The following is a 14,899-nucleotide window of genomic DNA, read 5'->3' on the forward strand; positions in this document are numbered from 1 at the left end:
ATTGGACTTTCCGTTTACCGGGCACAGGTTCGCCCAAATAAGCAGTTAAATCCCAACACGAAGTCTCCTGTCTTCGGCCACGTCACGACCCCGTGACAATACAATGAATGATAATCTAACGAGTATCATTACGGAGTGTGCAGTGGAAGTTGGAGGCAGGGTAGTTAGACAGGACACTGGCAAGCTTTCCCAGGAAACGAAGAACGTAATTAAGAAGCGTCAAAGCATGAAAGTGTCAAGTACAACAGACAAAATAGAACTGGCAGAGCTTTCGAAGTTGATTAATAGGCGTAAAGTATGCGATGTAAGAAGATATAACATGGAGAGAATTGAACACGCTCTGAAAAACGGAGGAAGCGTCAAAGCAGTGAAGAAGAAACTTGGGATAGGCAAAAGTCGAATGTATGCACTAAGGGACAAAGAAGGCAAAATAACTACCAATATGGATAGGATAGTTAAAAAAGTGGAGGAGTTTTACAGAGATCTGTACAGTAGCCGAGACAACCACGACCTTAATACTATAAGAACTAGCAGTAACCCAGATGACACCCCACCAGTAATGATAGAAGAAGTCAGAAAAGCTTTGGAGAGCATGCAAAGAGGCAAAGCTGCTGGTGAGGATCAGTTAACATCAGATCTGCTGAAAGATGGAGGATAGATTGTGTTAGAAAAACTAGCCACCCTGTTTACGAGGTGTCTCCTGACGGGAAGGGTACCAGAGTCTTGGAAGAACGCTAACATCATCTTAATACATAAGAAAGGAGATGACAAGGACTTGAAGAATTACAGGCCGATCAGCTTGCTCTCTGTAGTATACAAGCTATTTACAAAGGTAATTGCTAACAGAGTAAAGAAAACATTAGAATTCAATCAACCAAAGGAACCAGCAGGATTTCGAACAGGCTACTCAACAATTGACCACATTCATACTATCAATCAGGTAATAGAGAAATCATCAGAGTATAACCAACCACTATACATAGCCTTCATAGATTACGAGAAGGCGTTTGATTCAATAGAAATATCAGCCGTCATGCAGAAACTGCGGAATCAGGGCGTAGATGAAGTATATATAAACATTCTGGAAGAAATCCACAGGGGATCAACTGCTACCATAGTGTTTCATAAAGAAAGCAACAGAATACCAATCAAGAAGGGTGTAGGGCAGGGGGACACAGTCTCCCCAATGCTATTTACCGCGTGCTTACAGGAGGTTTTCAGAAGCCTAGAATGGCAACTGTTAGGGATAAGAGTTAATGGAGAATACCTTAGTTAACTGCGCTTCGCTGATGACATTGCATTGCTGAGTAACTCAGGGGACGAATTGCAACTCATGATTACGGAGTTAGACAAGGAGAGCAGAAACGTGGGTCTTAAAATTAATCTGCAGAAAACGAAAGTAATGTACAACAACCTCGGAAAGGAGCAGGGCTTCGAGATAGGTAATAGTGCACTTGAAGTTGTAAAAGACTATGTCTACTTAGGGCAGGTAATGACCGCAGAGCTTAACCACGAGTTTGAAGTAACTAGAAGAATATGAATGGGGTGGAGTACATTCGGCAAGCACTCTCAAATTATGACAGGTAGATTGCCACTATCCCTCGAGAGGAAGGTATATAACAACTGTATCTTGCCAGTACTTTGCTACGGAGCAGAAACCTGGAGACTTACAAAGAGGGTTCAGCTTAAATTGAGGACGACGCAGCGAGCAACGGAAAGAAAAATGGTAGGTGTAACCTTAAGAGACAACAAGAGAGCAGAGTGGATTAGGGGACAAACGGGGGTTAAGAATATCATAGTTGAAATAAAGAGGAAATGGACATGGGCCGGCCATGTAGCGCGTAGACAGGATAACCGCTGGTCATTAAGGGTAACTAACTAGATTCCCAGAGAAGGAAAGCGGGTTAGGGGGAGACAAAAGGTTAGGTGGGCAGACGAGATTAAGAAGTTTGCGGGTATAAATTGGCAGCAGCAAGCACAGGACCGGGTTAACTGGCGGAACATGGGAGAGGCCTTTGTCCTGCAGTGGACGTAGTCAGGCTGATGATGATGATGATGATGATGATGATGATTATGATGATGATGATGATGATGATGATGTCACCTGACGCAACTTCAGCACTCGCCTTAAGGCACAGACGTATGTACGTGACCCTTTCCGCACGTGACCTTCGCATACAACACGGTCGTGCAGGAGATGACGCAGATGACGCCTTGCGAGCTGCTGTATGGTAGGAGTCTAGCCACGATGCTCGACGCCATGTTAGCCAACGTCAGCGATGAAGAAAACATCGACGTGGTTGTCTACCTCAAGCGCACTGAAGAAGCTTAAGAACTCACCCGCCTGTGCATCAAGAATCAACAGGCGACCGACAATCGCCGTTCGAATCTTCGACGAATCTTCGACGAAGCACCAGCCCAGAGACCATTTCCGGCCATGGACGCCGATCCACCGACGTAGCCTTAGTGAAAATCTTCTGCGACGGTACTTTGAACCGTACAGCGTATTTGGACGTCTCGGCCCACTCGACGATGATGTTGTCCCCGACGGCATTACGAACTCTCAACGCCACTGATCACGACCTAAAGTCGTTCATGTGGCGCGCCTCAAGCCGTTTCATGCGCATTAATTAACGAACTAAAATAGTGCATTTTGTTGTTGTTGTTATCGTTTTTCATTGCTTCTACATACTTGCATCATTATTCTGTTAAATCATCGGGACGACGCCTTTATCAGAGGGGGGAAATGCCACCTTCCTTGCTTAAATTTTAATGTCACCCCGTTACACTGTACGTAATTCCCAGCGCAAACCACGCCTGCAGTGGTCGAGAAGCTTCGGGACTTTAGTAGATCATTTCGTTAAGATTACGCCCAGTACGCGAACATTACAGATTATTCTGGAAGCTGTGTGGCCGCTAGCGATAACGTTTGGTTATTTGACTGCACGTGTATAAATGCCGACGCGCTTCACCACTTGTCAGTTGACCGACAACCAACGCTCAGCTCGCCGTTATCAGGGCCAGTGTGTATCGCTGTAATTTGACTTTCCGTTCACAGGCCACAAGTTTGGCGGAGAAAACAGTTTTATCTCAGACCTACCGTCAACTTCCTTCATCGGCGTCACGACTTTGCGACAACATGCACTTGTTCTGTCTCGCGTAACGCCATTACTCTTTTTTTGTAAACGTTCTGCGTCATATATGGGACACCATTTATGACGTGAGCAAAACAAACAGTTGCTAATTGGTGCCTTCTTGTTTTGTACGTGAGTCTGACTTTAGCGCAGTGAAACAACAATTTTTTCGCAGCGGCCACTTGATTCCTAATTCTGCCCACTCTCTCTGACTGTTGATAGCTGACGACGCCGCTGAGGCTGTGGATCACGGCGCGGCCGCCATACTGGTATCGAATCACGGTGCGCGACAGATTGATGGAGAACCATCTACGGTACGTATTTCTCGTTTTTTTCCTGTGTGTGTGCGTGCGTACGTGTGTATATACATGCGTGTGTGTTCGTGTGTGTGCGCGCACGCTTCTTTCACCCGCTATATAGAAAAGTAACTAAAACGAAAAAGGGGGTAGCCCGTATCTCCTGGAGGTATAACAGGCTCAAGCCAATCTAACATGAATGAAGAGGGGCAATTTCTCAAGTTAACAGTTTGTTCAAAAATATAATAAGGGTAAAACATGAGTGCGACATGGAAGTGCAAGCAATAAACCCATTAGCTTCTCAGAAAGGAACAGGTCGACATGCAGCAGCATTGTATTTTCGTAAGTTCAGTGTTTCGGGTTCGTGCGTGCGTGCGCGTGTGTGTGTGTGCGCGTGTGTGTGTGTGTGTGTGTGTGTGTGTGTGTGTGTGTGTGCGCGCTCACTTATTTAAAATGCATTGCTGTTGAATGCGGAAAACTCCAAACAAAACAACGAAATGGGATGCGAGCCAGTGGCCTGGAGGATGGGCTAAGCGTTGATGAGCATAGTAACAGTAGTCTCTCAGAAGCTGAAGTCCACTTCTTCACCAGGAGCAGTGTAGCCAGGCACGGCAGTCTACCGTTCCAACCAGCGATGCAACAGGAAACCTTAAGCAGCCTGTTTGCCCCTGCGAACTTGGACAATGCACCAGTTTAAATAGTAGCATGCTTTTCAAAGGAAAATGAGCCAGGGTCAATTACTCGCGCAAGCGTTTCGGATGTTATGGTTCATCTACTTACAGAAAATGGAGCATTGATGCTATCGTTATCAGTCACAGGGGTTTTCCCCTACCTTTCTTGACATAACTGCGACTATATTCGAGAACATCCACGCAAAAAATTATGATAAATTACGATAGCAACGGAGGTGACTCGGTGTATGATGCGACGCCTCAGTAAAGTGTTCGTAACTAATGTGCGTCATAGGGATGCCATAGAAACAGAGTCGCATAGTGGGAACAAAATGGGGCGGTACATGAGTGTCTCTACTCCACGTCCGATGTGCACTAATCTGACAGAAAATTGCCTACTCTGCGCCAGTTCTCCACAACATCCCTCAGACGTCGCTACACCGACTTCAGCTGTTATAAGCACGAAGCCTACGCATATGTCTAGGGGTTTTGCAGGCAATATCAAGTTCTCTGACACTGGCAGAGGCAAGGGAAGCCAACTTTATAGTAATTAGAAATGTGGAGACATGTCGGCATCTCTTTCGTCTAGTCATGCAACACCCTTCACATCCGCTTATATCACACATCGTGAACCGTACTGGAGCGAAAATACACCAGGAGTACCAAAAGTACATTTCCCGGCTTCCTGCGTCGACACATTGGCCACTGGACCAAAACTACCCGCCATGGCTGCTTGAGCAAATTGATACGTCAATAGAAGGACTTCGCAGCAAACATGAAGTGTCAATGGTTGCCGCACAGCAGTTGGCATCACATCATCTGTTTGACTGGTGCCAAGGCTACACTCACGTGTACACTGACGGCTCCGTCGCCAAAGAGACAGCGACATCAGCATTTACAATTCCGGAATTGCGCGAAGAATATGCGTGTCGGCTGGGCCACTTCTCCTCTTCAACAACGTCTGAGCTCGTAGCAATTTTGCTAGTCGTAAGCTTTATTAAACTGTCAACGACACCAAGAAAATGGGTGGTAATTACAGGCCCTTTGGCGGCACTTGCATGTGTGGAAAATGCCACTTCAAGACCCATTGATGTGCGTATAGTATATATACGCTATACTAAAAGAGCTTTAGTCGAATCATCGAATAACATTTCAGTGGGTGTCCAGTCACTGCGGAATCAAGGGAAATGAAATGGCAGACGAGTTAGCGAAAACCGCTTATCATTCTACACAAACGTGCCGCATTCTTGTATCTCAATAGGAATTTAAATATAATTTTAAGAACATCGAAACGTGAAGTATGATTGTCTACCTGGTTCACAGACAAAACAATGCAATCGATCCGATATGCAGTTGATCCTAATTTTGCATGCCAATTAGACCGTGACCTTCCAAGTCGTTTCGACAGACTCATACACCACCTAAGACTCGGGACTGCTTACACAAAGCACTTCATACTTCGCATTCAGCGTTCAACATCGTCAGCATGTTCATGCGGCCATGACAACGAGGACATCTATTACCTCTTCCTGAACTGTCCGAAATACGACACACACCGAGGGCGACTAGACCAGCAACTCCATAAGTTAGATCCCCAGGAGCCATTAGCGTTGGCAAATGGCTGCTTGGGATCAATGGCAAAGCAATGAAGGTGCTGCAACACTTCTTCGAAGAAACGAAGATTCGTGACCACTACTGAGGGGACTATAGTTAAAAGTGAGCGTGACGACTACGTGTTTGTTCTGGCCATAGGAAAACTTTTTATCTCGCCTATGCAGGACTGTATATATGTATATATCCAAATTCGCTCTTTTTCTTCATTTGTTACAGTCAAGTGGAAAGGGGTAGCCATGGTCAAGTAACGGTCACAAAAACTGCTTTGTTCATTTTCTGTTTCAATAAAAAAACAGACGCCAACTAAAGTAGATACGCACGAGATTTTTTATTGGTCAACAACTGATAATGCACGCGTAGTGTTGTATCACTGGTGCACACAAGTAAATAGGTCACAAAGTTTTGCGTATTTGGGCATTCATTGAAGTAGTGCTGCTCATTCGAGCAAGGTGCACCACATATACGCCTGTTTGATGTAGTTATATTAAATCGATAAACAAAATACGGAAAGTGTCCGTGACCATACAATAAATGTGTTAGGTGGAATCACTGAGAAATTTTGTACGGGCTTGAGATCCAATTAAATAATGTTGTCTCAGGTGCCCCAGCTTGTCAATGGGTGTACCAATATGAATTCAAGATTTTATGACACTGAGTTCGTACTGACCAAATTGATATTCAGGCGTAACGCACGAAGCCTGATCTCCCTGCTGATAGAGCTGCTGCGTCAGCTAGTTCATTTCCCAAAATTTTCATATGGCCGTGCACATGATAGTTTTATAATTTTGTCTGACGAGATTATATGGCTATGAAGCAGCTTGATGTTCTCAATTCTTTCGTCCTTTTCAGTGAGACTTGAAAGTTTCATTAGATGCGATATACAGTTGGAGTAAATGTGGGCTGTCTTGTTAAAGTTGTTTGTAAAAACGAACTTGAGTGTTTCTTAATATGCAATTATTTCCGTGGCGTATGCGCTTGAAGTGACGCGGGTCTAAAATTTCCTGACAGTTATAAGTTTTCATCTTTCGTCAAAGCAATGTATACCGCCCCCGCCGCGTATGACTTGTATGAGCCGTCGGTGTATATACGTAAATGGTTTTTGTTTTGAAAACAACCGCTTCTTGTGCTGGTAAGAGTTTAGTGAAACTAAGTTTATAATTTTTATTGGGGTGATGAGCCCACGGAGTGCGTGGATATAGTATGTCAGCCAGTATGAAGGTTTTACACCATATTGAGTTATGTTCCAGAGTATGAATAAGCAAAATTCTGCCGATTGTCTGAACGATTCTAGTGGTAACGGAGGTGCGTCAGCAAAAATTTGTAAGGATGACGTACGTGTGGTGTAAAATGCACCTGTTAAAGAAATAAGCGAGTTTTCTGAACCGATAAAACTCGCGTCTTAATTAATTTTCATGGGAACATGGGCTATCATACTGGATACGCATATGTGAGAGAGGGCAGGATCACTTGACGGTAGTGTCGTCCAGCTAATTAGTGCACTGCATAGCGAACGGTGTGATTTAACAAATGCGAGGAAGTGGGACGTAGACACTTTAGCTTTTCCTTTTATGTAACCAATGTGAGCATGAAAATTTGAAGATAGGTCAAATAATACGCCTACAATTCTGATTTCTTTGTTGTGTTTGAGGAAAACACTATCTGTGTGGATAGGCGAGTGACGTTTTGATGTACCAATGTGTCCGTCGTTAAAGAACACGAAGAAGGACTTCTCGGCGCTTACCGTAACTTTTTGTTCTCATGCCCACCTGGATACCAAAACCAGGACATGCTTAGCCTTTGCTTGTGACTAGAGTCTGGACGTATCTGTAATGGCAATGATGGTATCGTCCTCATACGCGTATATCCGTTGATGCGGATCTCTGCGCTGTTCACCAGTAGTCGCTTCGAATCCCAGCGCTGATCACCAGTTGTTCCAGACCGGGGTCTACCCGACGCTTCCCCGATGACGTGGGTTACCTGAACATCGGGGATACGTCGAACCCCAGCCTCTTGTGGTAGCGTGGCGTAACTTCGAGTGGAGGAAACGAACACTGACAAGATGAGGATACGAAAAACAAAGGTTTATGGCACTATTTACAATTAATTACAGCATGAGTTTAGGAGTTCTACAAATCACGAGCGTGGTGGTTGAACCGTTTCTTGGTTCAGAGCAACGTCCCGCACTTTGCAGCGTCGTCATAAACCCTGTCGGGCTCCTCTTCCGCGATGGTGGAACGCCAATCACACACACAAGACACCGCCCACAGGGCATAATTCAGTAGCACATGGTTCGCCGAATAGTTATTGCACTTCTTGACGCAATGCTCTGAGAAGAGGGGAAATGGGGTTCTCTCCCGGAACAATTTGGCAGTTGGGTAGCTTCTTCCGTCTTTCCCTGGAAGGGCAGCCAAGGAGTAGACACTTGAATCGCGGAGACACAATCTGTGCGGTCGGTCTGCTTCGCCGTCTCGCTAAACAAGCCGGCCCGGAGGAATCGCTTGTGGGGATATTGGCTCATGAACCGTCTTCTAATTCCTTTCGCTCCCCGCCACTGGACGCTGGTTCCGAGAAAACTGGAGTTCCGGGCGTGGGAGCGCTGCCCGGCTACGTTTCTCAGCGACAGCATGGCGTCTACTAACGACGGTCATAACAGTGTACGCCGGATGGCATGGGTAGTTTGAGTAAGCTGTGTATTACTATGTTCTATGGTAGCGGGCTGAAAGAAGATCCGTGTGGGCTTCCAAAGGTTGTGTGAGCTGTTTCATGAGCGACGTTGGTTGAAAAACTTACAGTACGGTTTGACAAAAACGATTTGAGTAGGCAGTACAAGTTTTGTGGACACCTGTGCTTCCGTAGAACGTTTAAGACTGCATGATACCAAACGCTATCGAATGCTCCTACGAAATCAAGAGATATGAGCATGGTAAAAAATTTGGATGCCTTTCACTCAGATAATTTCGTTCGGTGTGTGTACAGGGCTAAATCAGCACTTTTATCATGCGTAAAACTGAATACTTATTGTGAGGAAGATTATTAATGAGCAAGGAATAATAAAGACGAGCATTCAGGTATCTTTCTAATACTTTGCTAAAAACAGAGCTCCTAAGTATCAGTCTATATGCCTTAGGCGAATTGAGCGGCCGACCCGGCGTCGGTATGAGTATAACTTTTCCTTTCTCCAAGCCTGCGGGAAATGTTCAATTTTTAAGCCGTTTTCACATTTAAATGAAAAAAATTGGGGATGACACTCAAATAACACTTTCATTAACATGTAGCTCAATTCGTGGTGTCCAGGAGAAGAGTGGGAATTGCCCTCTTTCACCGCACGCTCTATCTCAGGTAATGTAATTTAGGGTCGGAAGTGTGCCATGGGTAAGGACTGGCGACAATGTCCCGCATGATTGTGTGGGGCGTGTTGTCTTGAGAACATCTGTCTACTGCTACCAATGTATCCAATAGGATCCGGGCAGACTTTATTACAGAACTTGTGTAGGTGCCGTTGGGCAAAGCTAGAGGAGGAAGAAAAGTTTCTTGGTGGTGTTTTTAAATGCTGTTTTGACAATATCCCCATATTGTCGCAACGCGGAAATAAGAAAAGACAGAAGTCTGGTTTGACAAGGAAAAACGAAAGTCTGTAGTTACAGATGGCAAACCACAACAAAAGACCCAAGGTTGTCTTCCTCAGATCTCAGTCGTGGTTGTTCCTCGTGCTCGCTACTTCATCTTCCCCGGCCATCCTGATGGCTTTTAGACGTGACATTAGCCTCCCATCCAAGAGAACATCGTTCTGATGCTTCATCACAGGTGTTTGTATCCACTGGCAGCGCATGAGTTCTTTTGGACAACTATAGTTTCATTCGAACAACGTGCACGACTTGTGGTGCACGCCTTTGACGTATTGAGCAGTGTACACCATCAGTAACGACTTCATAGTTAACGTAACTGAGGCGTCGCAGAATTTTGCATGGCCTGAAGTACCGTCTCAAAAGTTTTTCCGAGAGGCCACGACGACGAATTGGAGTCAAGACCCCGACTTTCTCTCCGGGCTCGTATGAGCTGGTCGGTGATGAAGGTTGTAACGTCTTCAGTCATATTCCTGCTCACGACGAACACGTATGCGCGCAAGTTGTCAGGCTTCTTCGGCAAGCTGGGTGATGTAATGCAGATCCGTTTCATCACCTTCGCACTCATGTCGCAGCATAGCATCTAGCGTCATTGTAACGTCCCTGCCATGACGAAGACGAAATGGCGTCACTCGTGTTGCTTCTTCATATGCCATGTTGCATGAGAACGTGATGTATGACAAGATTTCACCCCAGTTCTTACGTTGCACATCGACGTGCATGGAAAGTATATCTGTAAGTGTCTTGTTGAGGCACTCCGTCAGATCGTTGGTTTGCAGATGATACGCCGTTGTTCGCCGGTGAGATGTGCCACTAAGTCTTAGAACTGTTTGCAATAGTTCGGCGGTTTCCCTTATCGGTTATCACAACTGACGGAGCGCCATGCCGCAGCACCACATTCTCAACGAAAAATTGGGCTGCCTCACTTGCTGTGCTTCTCTCCAGAGCCCTAGTTTCAGCATAACGAGTGAGGTAGTCGGTGGCTATAATCTATCAGTGACCCGCCGAGGAGGTTGGAAATAAACCCAAGAGATACATTCTGACTTGGGCAAATGGAGCACGCGGTACGTCAATGTGGTGAAGGAGTCTTGCTGGTTTGACGGGGGGACTTGCCTGCGCTGGCAATCAATGCATGTCCGGACGTAGTGTTGAACAGCTGCCGTCAATCTTGGCCAGTAGTATTTCTGATTCACTCTTTATAGTATTCGCATATAACCTAAGTGGCCGGATGTTGGTTCATCGTGGCATGCCTGTAATACTTCACTCCTCAGAGAAGTTGTGACGACAAGTGTATGGTCGCTTCCGTTTGACATAAAAGTTCACCTTGCACAAGACGTCGTTGCGCAATCAAAGCGAGGATAGCCTTCTTGCAAACAGTTTCGGCACAGCTGAAGTGCGACCTTCCAAAAAACGAAGGACGGGTTCTAGTTCGGGGTCGGCTCGTTTTAGCCGTGTAACAGTAGCCGTCTTTAAAACTCCTACAAACACGGCATCGTCATCTTTTGCCTTCACAGGTTTGTATGGTGCACGAGAAAGGCAACCAGCGTCTGAAGGTCGCTTTCCCGACCTGTAGACAATAGTCCTGTCGAATTCTTGGAGGTTGAGGCTACAGCGCGCCAACCGTCCGCATGGTGCTTTTAAATTTGTCAGCCAACGAAGGGAGTGATGGTCACTGACCACATTTAAAAAGCGCCCGTACAAATATTGGCAAAGTTTCATAACGACCAACACTACCACAAGGCACTCTTTTTCTTCAGTTCAGTAATTTTGTTCTGATCGGGAAAGGGTTCTGCTCACGTAAGCGATGACTCGTTTGGCGGCATCCTGCCTCTGCACGAGTACAGCTCCTAAGCCGACATTGCTGGCGTCGGTGTGAACCGTTGTCGGGGCGTCCTCGTCAAAGTGTTCGAGGACTGGTGGTTTTTGGAGACGCTGCCACAGCTCATTGAAGGCTTTTTGCTGTTTGTCATTCCACACAAATGCGATATCTTCCCTGGTGAGGCGTGTCAACGGTGAGGCTATGCGTGAGAAGTTCTCAGCGAAGCGTCGATAGCAAGCGGAGAGCCCTAAAATATGTCGGACCACCTTTTTGTCAGATGGCGCTGGAAACTTTGCAATTGCAGCTATTTTTTCGGGGTTAGGCCACACTCTTTCACTGCTGACCAGATGCTCAAGGAAGAAAAGCTCTTTGAAGCCACAGTGGCATTTTTCCGGTTTAAGCGTTAGTCCTGCAGAACATATAGCTCGAAATACTGCGTGCAGTCGCCTAATGTGGTCATCAAATATAGCAGAAAATACGATGACGTCATCCAAATACACTAAGCACGCCTGCCACTTGAGGCCTGATAGTACGGTGTTCATTAGCCTCAGAAATGTTAATGGGGCTGAGCACAAGCCGAAGGGAAGTACCATAAACTCGTAAGGGCCGTCGGGTGTCGCGAATGCTGTTTTTTTACGGTCTTTTTCGTCGACATTTATTTGCCAATACCCGATCCTTAATTTCATCGACGAGAAATAATGAGCATGCCGTAGTCAATCGAGTGAATCCTCTATATGTCGTAGCGGGTAAACGTCTTTTTTGTGACCTGATTGAGCTTGCGGTAATCCACGCAGAAGCGTAAGGTGCGATCTTTTTTTTTTCACTAATACAACTGGCGAAGCCCAAGGGCTTTTCGACGGCTGAATAACATCATCTTGAAGCTTCTTTCGCACCTTGTTTTTGAATGGCTTCTCGTTCCGTGGAGCTACTCAGTACGGGTTTCGTCTTATGGGCTTTGTCATGTCATTCGTTATGATTCGATGTTTTGTCAGCGGCGTTTGACGAACCATGGAAGTCGAAGAGAAACAGTTCTGAAACTCGTTTAATAAGCTCTAGGACGATTTTCTCTGTGCAGGTAGCAAACTTGGACCAACATCCACGGCTAGACGTGTGGGCAACACGTCCGTTGAATCATCCTGCTCAACAGTCAGGCAATCTGTCACCTCAGCAAACTCTTTCACGTACGCAACTGCCATTTCTCACAGAAGATGCCGGCGCTCAGCGCTGAAGTTCGTAACGAGGACATGTGTGTGTCCGCATTTTATATTGGTGACACCTCTTGCAACAGACAATCAATGACTGAATAGCAACATTGGAATTTGCTCGGCGAGGTTTTCGGAGTTGCCTGGCACGTCACAATTCCCGGCCACTAGCACGCTTCAGCATGGGGGGATTGTCACGTCATCTTCGAAGACACGCAGAGGCTTAGGTTGCTGATCTTCGTAGGGTTCATCCAAAATCGGACCTGGTGTCATCCCAAACGTAACTGATCTGTCAGGAATGTTTATATCGGGGCCATATCCACGCAGAAAATCCATCTCCAAGAACAGGTCCTTGCAGCGTCGGGTGGGGCGCTTCCATTGACCTTGAGCATTCAACGACAGGCAGGGACCGCATGCGTGCTCCGAGCGATGGGCCAGCTCGTTTGACCTCTGCTTCAGACGCGTTCGTCGCCTTCGCTCTCGCGCTGTAACCCGTGCCAGAACATGCAATGCACTGAGGCATCGCGTCAGTTTGGATTTTATACGGGACATGGCGGTAATGTAAACGGCAAAAACCCGTCAATATGGCCTTTATAGTTGTTATGGCATTAAAACTTCCGGACTTATGCACGAAGTTTGCAGCTAACCTCACTTATATTCAGTAATTTTAGCATAAGATTAATTTAATCCCGGGTCCACCAAAACTTCACTGACGTCGCCTGCACCACTGACACGACGTTGGTAACATGCACACTAACAACTGACAAAAAGAAACTAGACTAATAAGTTTCGTCGACATCTAAGCTCTCGGTCATAGTTTCGACGTGGATGCCGAACCCGCGACCTCTCGGTCCACGGTTATAGGTTACGAACGCTCTACCAACTGTACGGAGCTTTTGCCAAACACATGTACGAAGCTTTTCAAACTCGCCTTATATCTCACTTCTTCACCACGACAGCTACGCCAGCCACCGTTTATGACTCGAGCCATGAAATCTGCCTCTCGCGTGGTATCACGTAGTGGAAAGCATGAACAGACGCAAAGAATACCCAATGTCGTTTACAGCTTTTAACGGACAGGTTAACGTTAGCGTGGGGGGGGGTAGTAAGAGAAGGACATTAACGCGCAACAGACGTTCATTGCAGGCATTGCATTTTAGTTTATCGGGATATCGTTTACAGGCTGAAGCTGGGACAGTGGCGCCACCTACCAGAAACTGAATGTGTTGCGAAAGCCAAAAAAGCCACCAGGCCTGCTTGCATAGGCGTATCAGTCGCGGGGGCAAGGGGGGAGCGAGCCCCCCACTGAGAAAAGTTGAGGGGGGCAGGGCCCCCCACTTTTGATAGTGATCACTATTGCTACGCGCTGGGCAACTCAGCAACTAAAGTGAAGTTTTCCAGCACAACAGTAATCACTCGATTATGTTCTTACGGGAGAATGCAAATGTTACGAGGCAATGTTACAATATAGTGAAATTTCGAAGCATTTCCTCTGTGATGATTTTCCTTTTGAGCTCTTCGCGGTGCGGGTCACCTATGCGATGCTTTTGCGTCTTGTAGTATTTCAAAGCAGATAAGCGCTGAACAGGGGCCCAGTAAAACTCAGCCTTCTACCCACTCCCCCTGTTCCCTTGAGCAGAGCTCTCCCAGCTGCGTATCGGCTGTTGCTACAGAAGGGAGTGGAAGGTTGGTTGCTTCTCGGTGTCCGTCTTGTGTTGTCGTGGCTGCTGCTGCTTGTTCGGAGATGGAAGCCAGCACATCTCAAACGTTACAACAACTCGACTTTATATACAGAAACTTATGTACATATTTACAAGACTTGACCGTTGGAACCGTCGCGAGTTGCCTCGGCAGAGCCGATAGTGCAGAGCACTCTTTGTTGCGACCAGACTCCCCCGCGAGGACTCGGAAGCCAGGTTTCAATACCTCGGTTGCCCCTCCCGATTCTCCTCACGGCCAACCAAAGCAATTTAGTCCGTTTATTGGACAGACAACACACTTGTTGTCATACCCTCCTCTCGCTCTCTTCTTCCCGCACTCGACTGCTTGGTCGGAAAGAGAGAGACGAAAGGACCGGCCTGCCCCCAACGTTCCGCGAACTGTGCGAACGCACACAATGGTGGCGCCGTTCGGCCGCGGGCCTCCTGCATTACCGCGAGATGACTACGCTGTCCAGCATGACAGCCGTCCCGCGTGCTTTACTCCTGACGGATGGGTGGCTATGCACTGTCCTCCCGTCACCCGCCGGCAATCCGCATTCCGGGGACCATTTAGCTGGTTGCTAGAAGCGGTGATGGACCGTGGTATTCTTGCCAGGAGGGGCGCGCTTACGCCGAGATTATCGTCTCCCGAGAATAGGCTTTTTGGGAAGCGCGCCCTTTTGAGACCGAGAAGACTCACTCCCGTGGCCTGCGACTCCAGACCTTACACGCCTCTTCCAAGATTCGCGCAAGCGCTCAAATGCAGCTGCGCGAATAACAACATAAAGGTAGGGTGCCGCACGTCCCCAACCCTGTGGCCATACTTCGCAGTTCCTTGAA

General features: G+C 46.9%; 1 protein-coding gene across 1 annotated transcript in view; it reads left to right on the plus strand.

Moving 5' to 3' along the window:
• The window catches only part of LOC119168590 (2-Hydroxyacid oxidase 1), a 220,446-nt gene that overhangs the window by 112,366 nt on the left and 93,181 nt on the right, over positions 1 to 14,899 (plus strand). The window contains exon 5 of the mRNA XM_075890919.1: positions 3,357 to 3,448. Coding sequence (XP_075747034.1) covers positions 3,357 to 3,448 — 92 coding nt within the window. The remainder of the gene's footprint in view (positions 1 to 3,356; positions 3,449 to 14,899) is intronic.

The sequence above is a fragment of the Rhipicephalus microplus genome, chromosome 3, assembly GCF_043290135.1.
Source record: "Rhipicephalus microplus isolate Deutch F79 chromosome 3, USDA_Rmic, whole genome shotgun sequence".
NCBI lineage: Eukaryota > Metazoa > Arthropoda > Arachnida > Ixodida > Ixodidae > Rhipicephalus > Rhipicephalus microplus.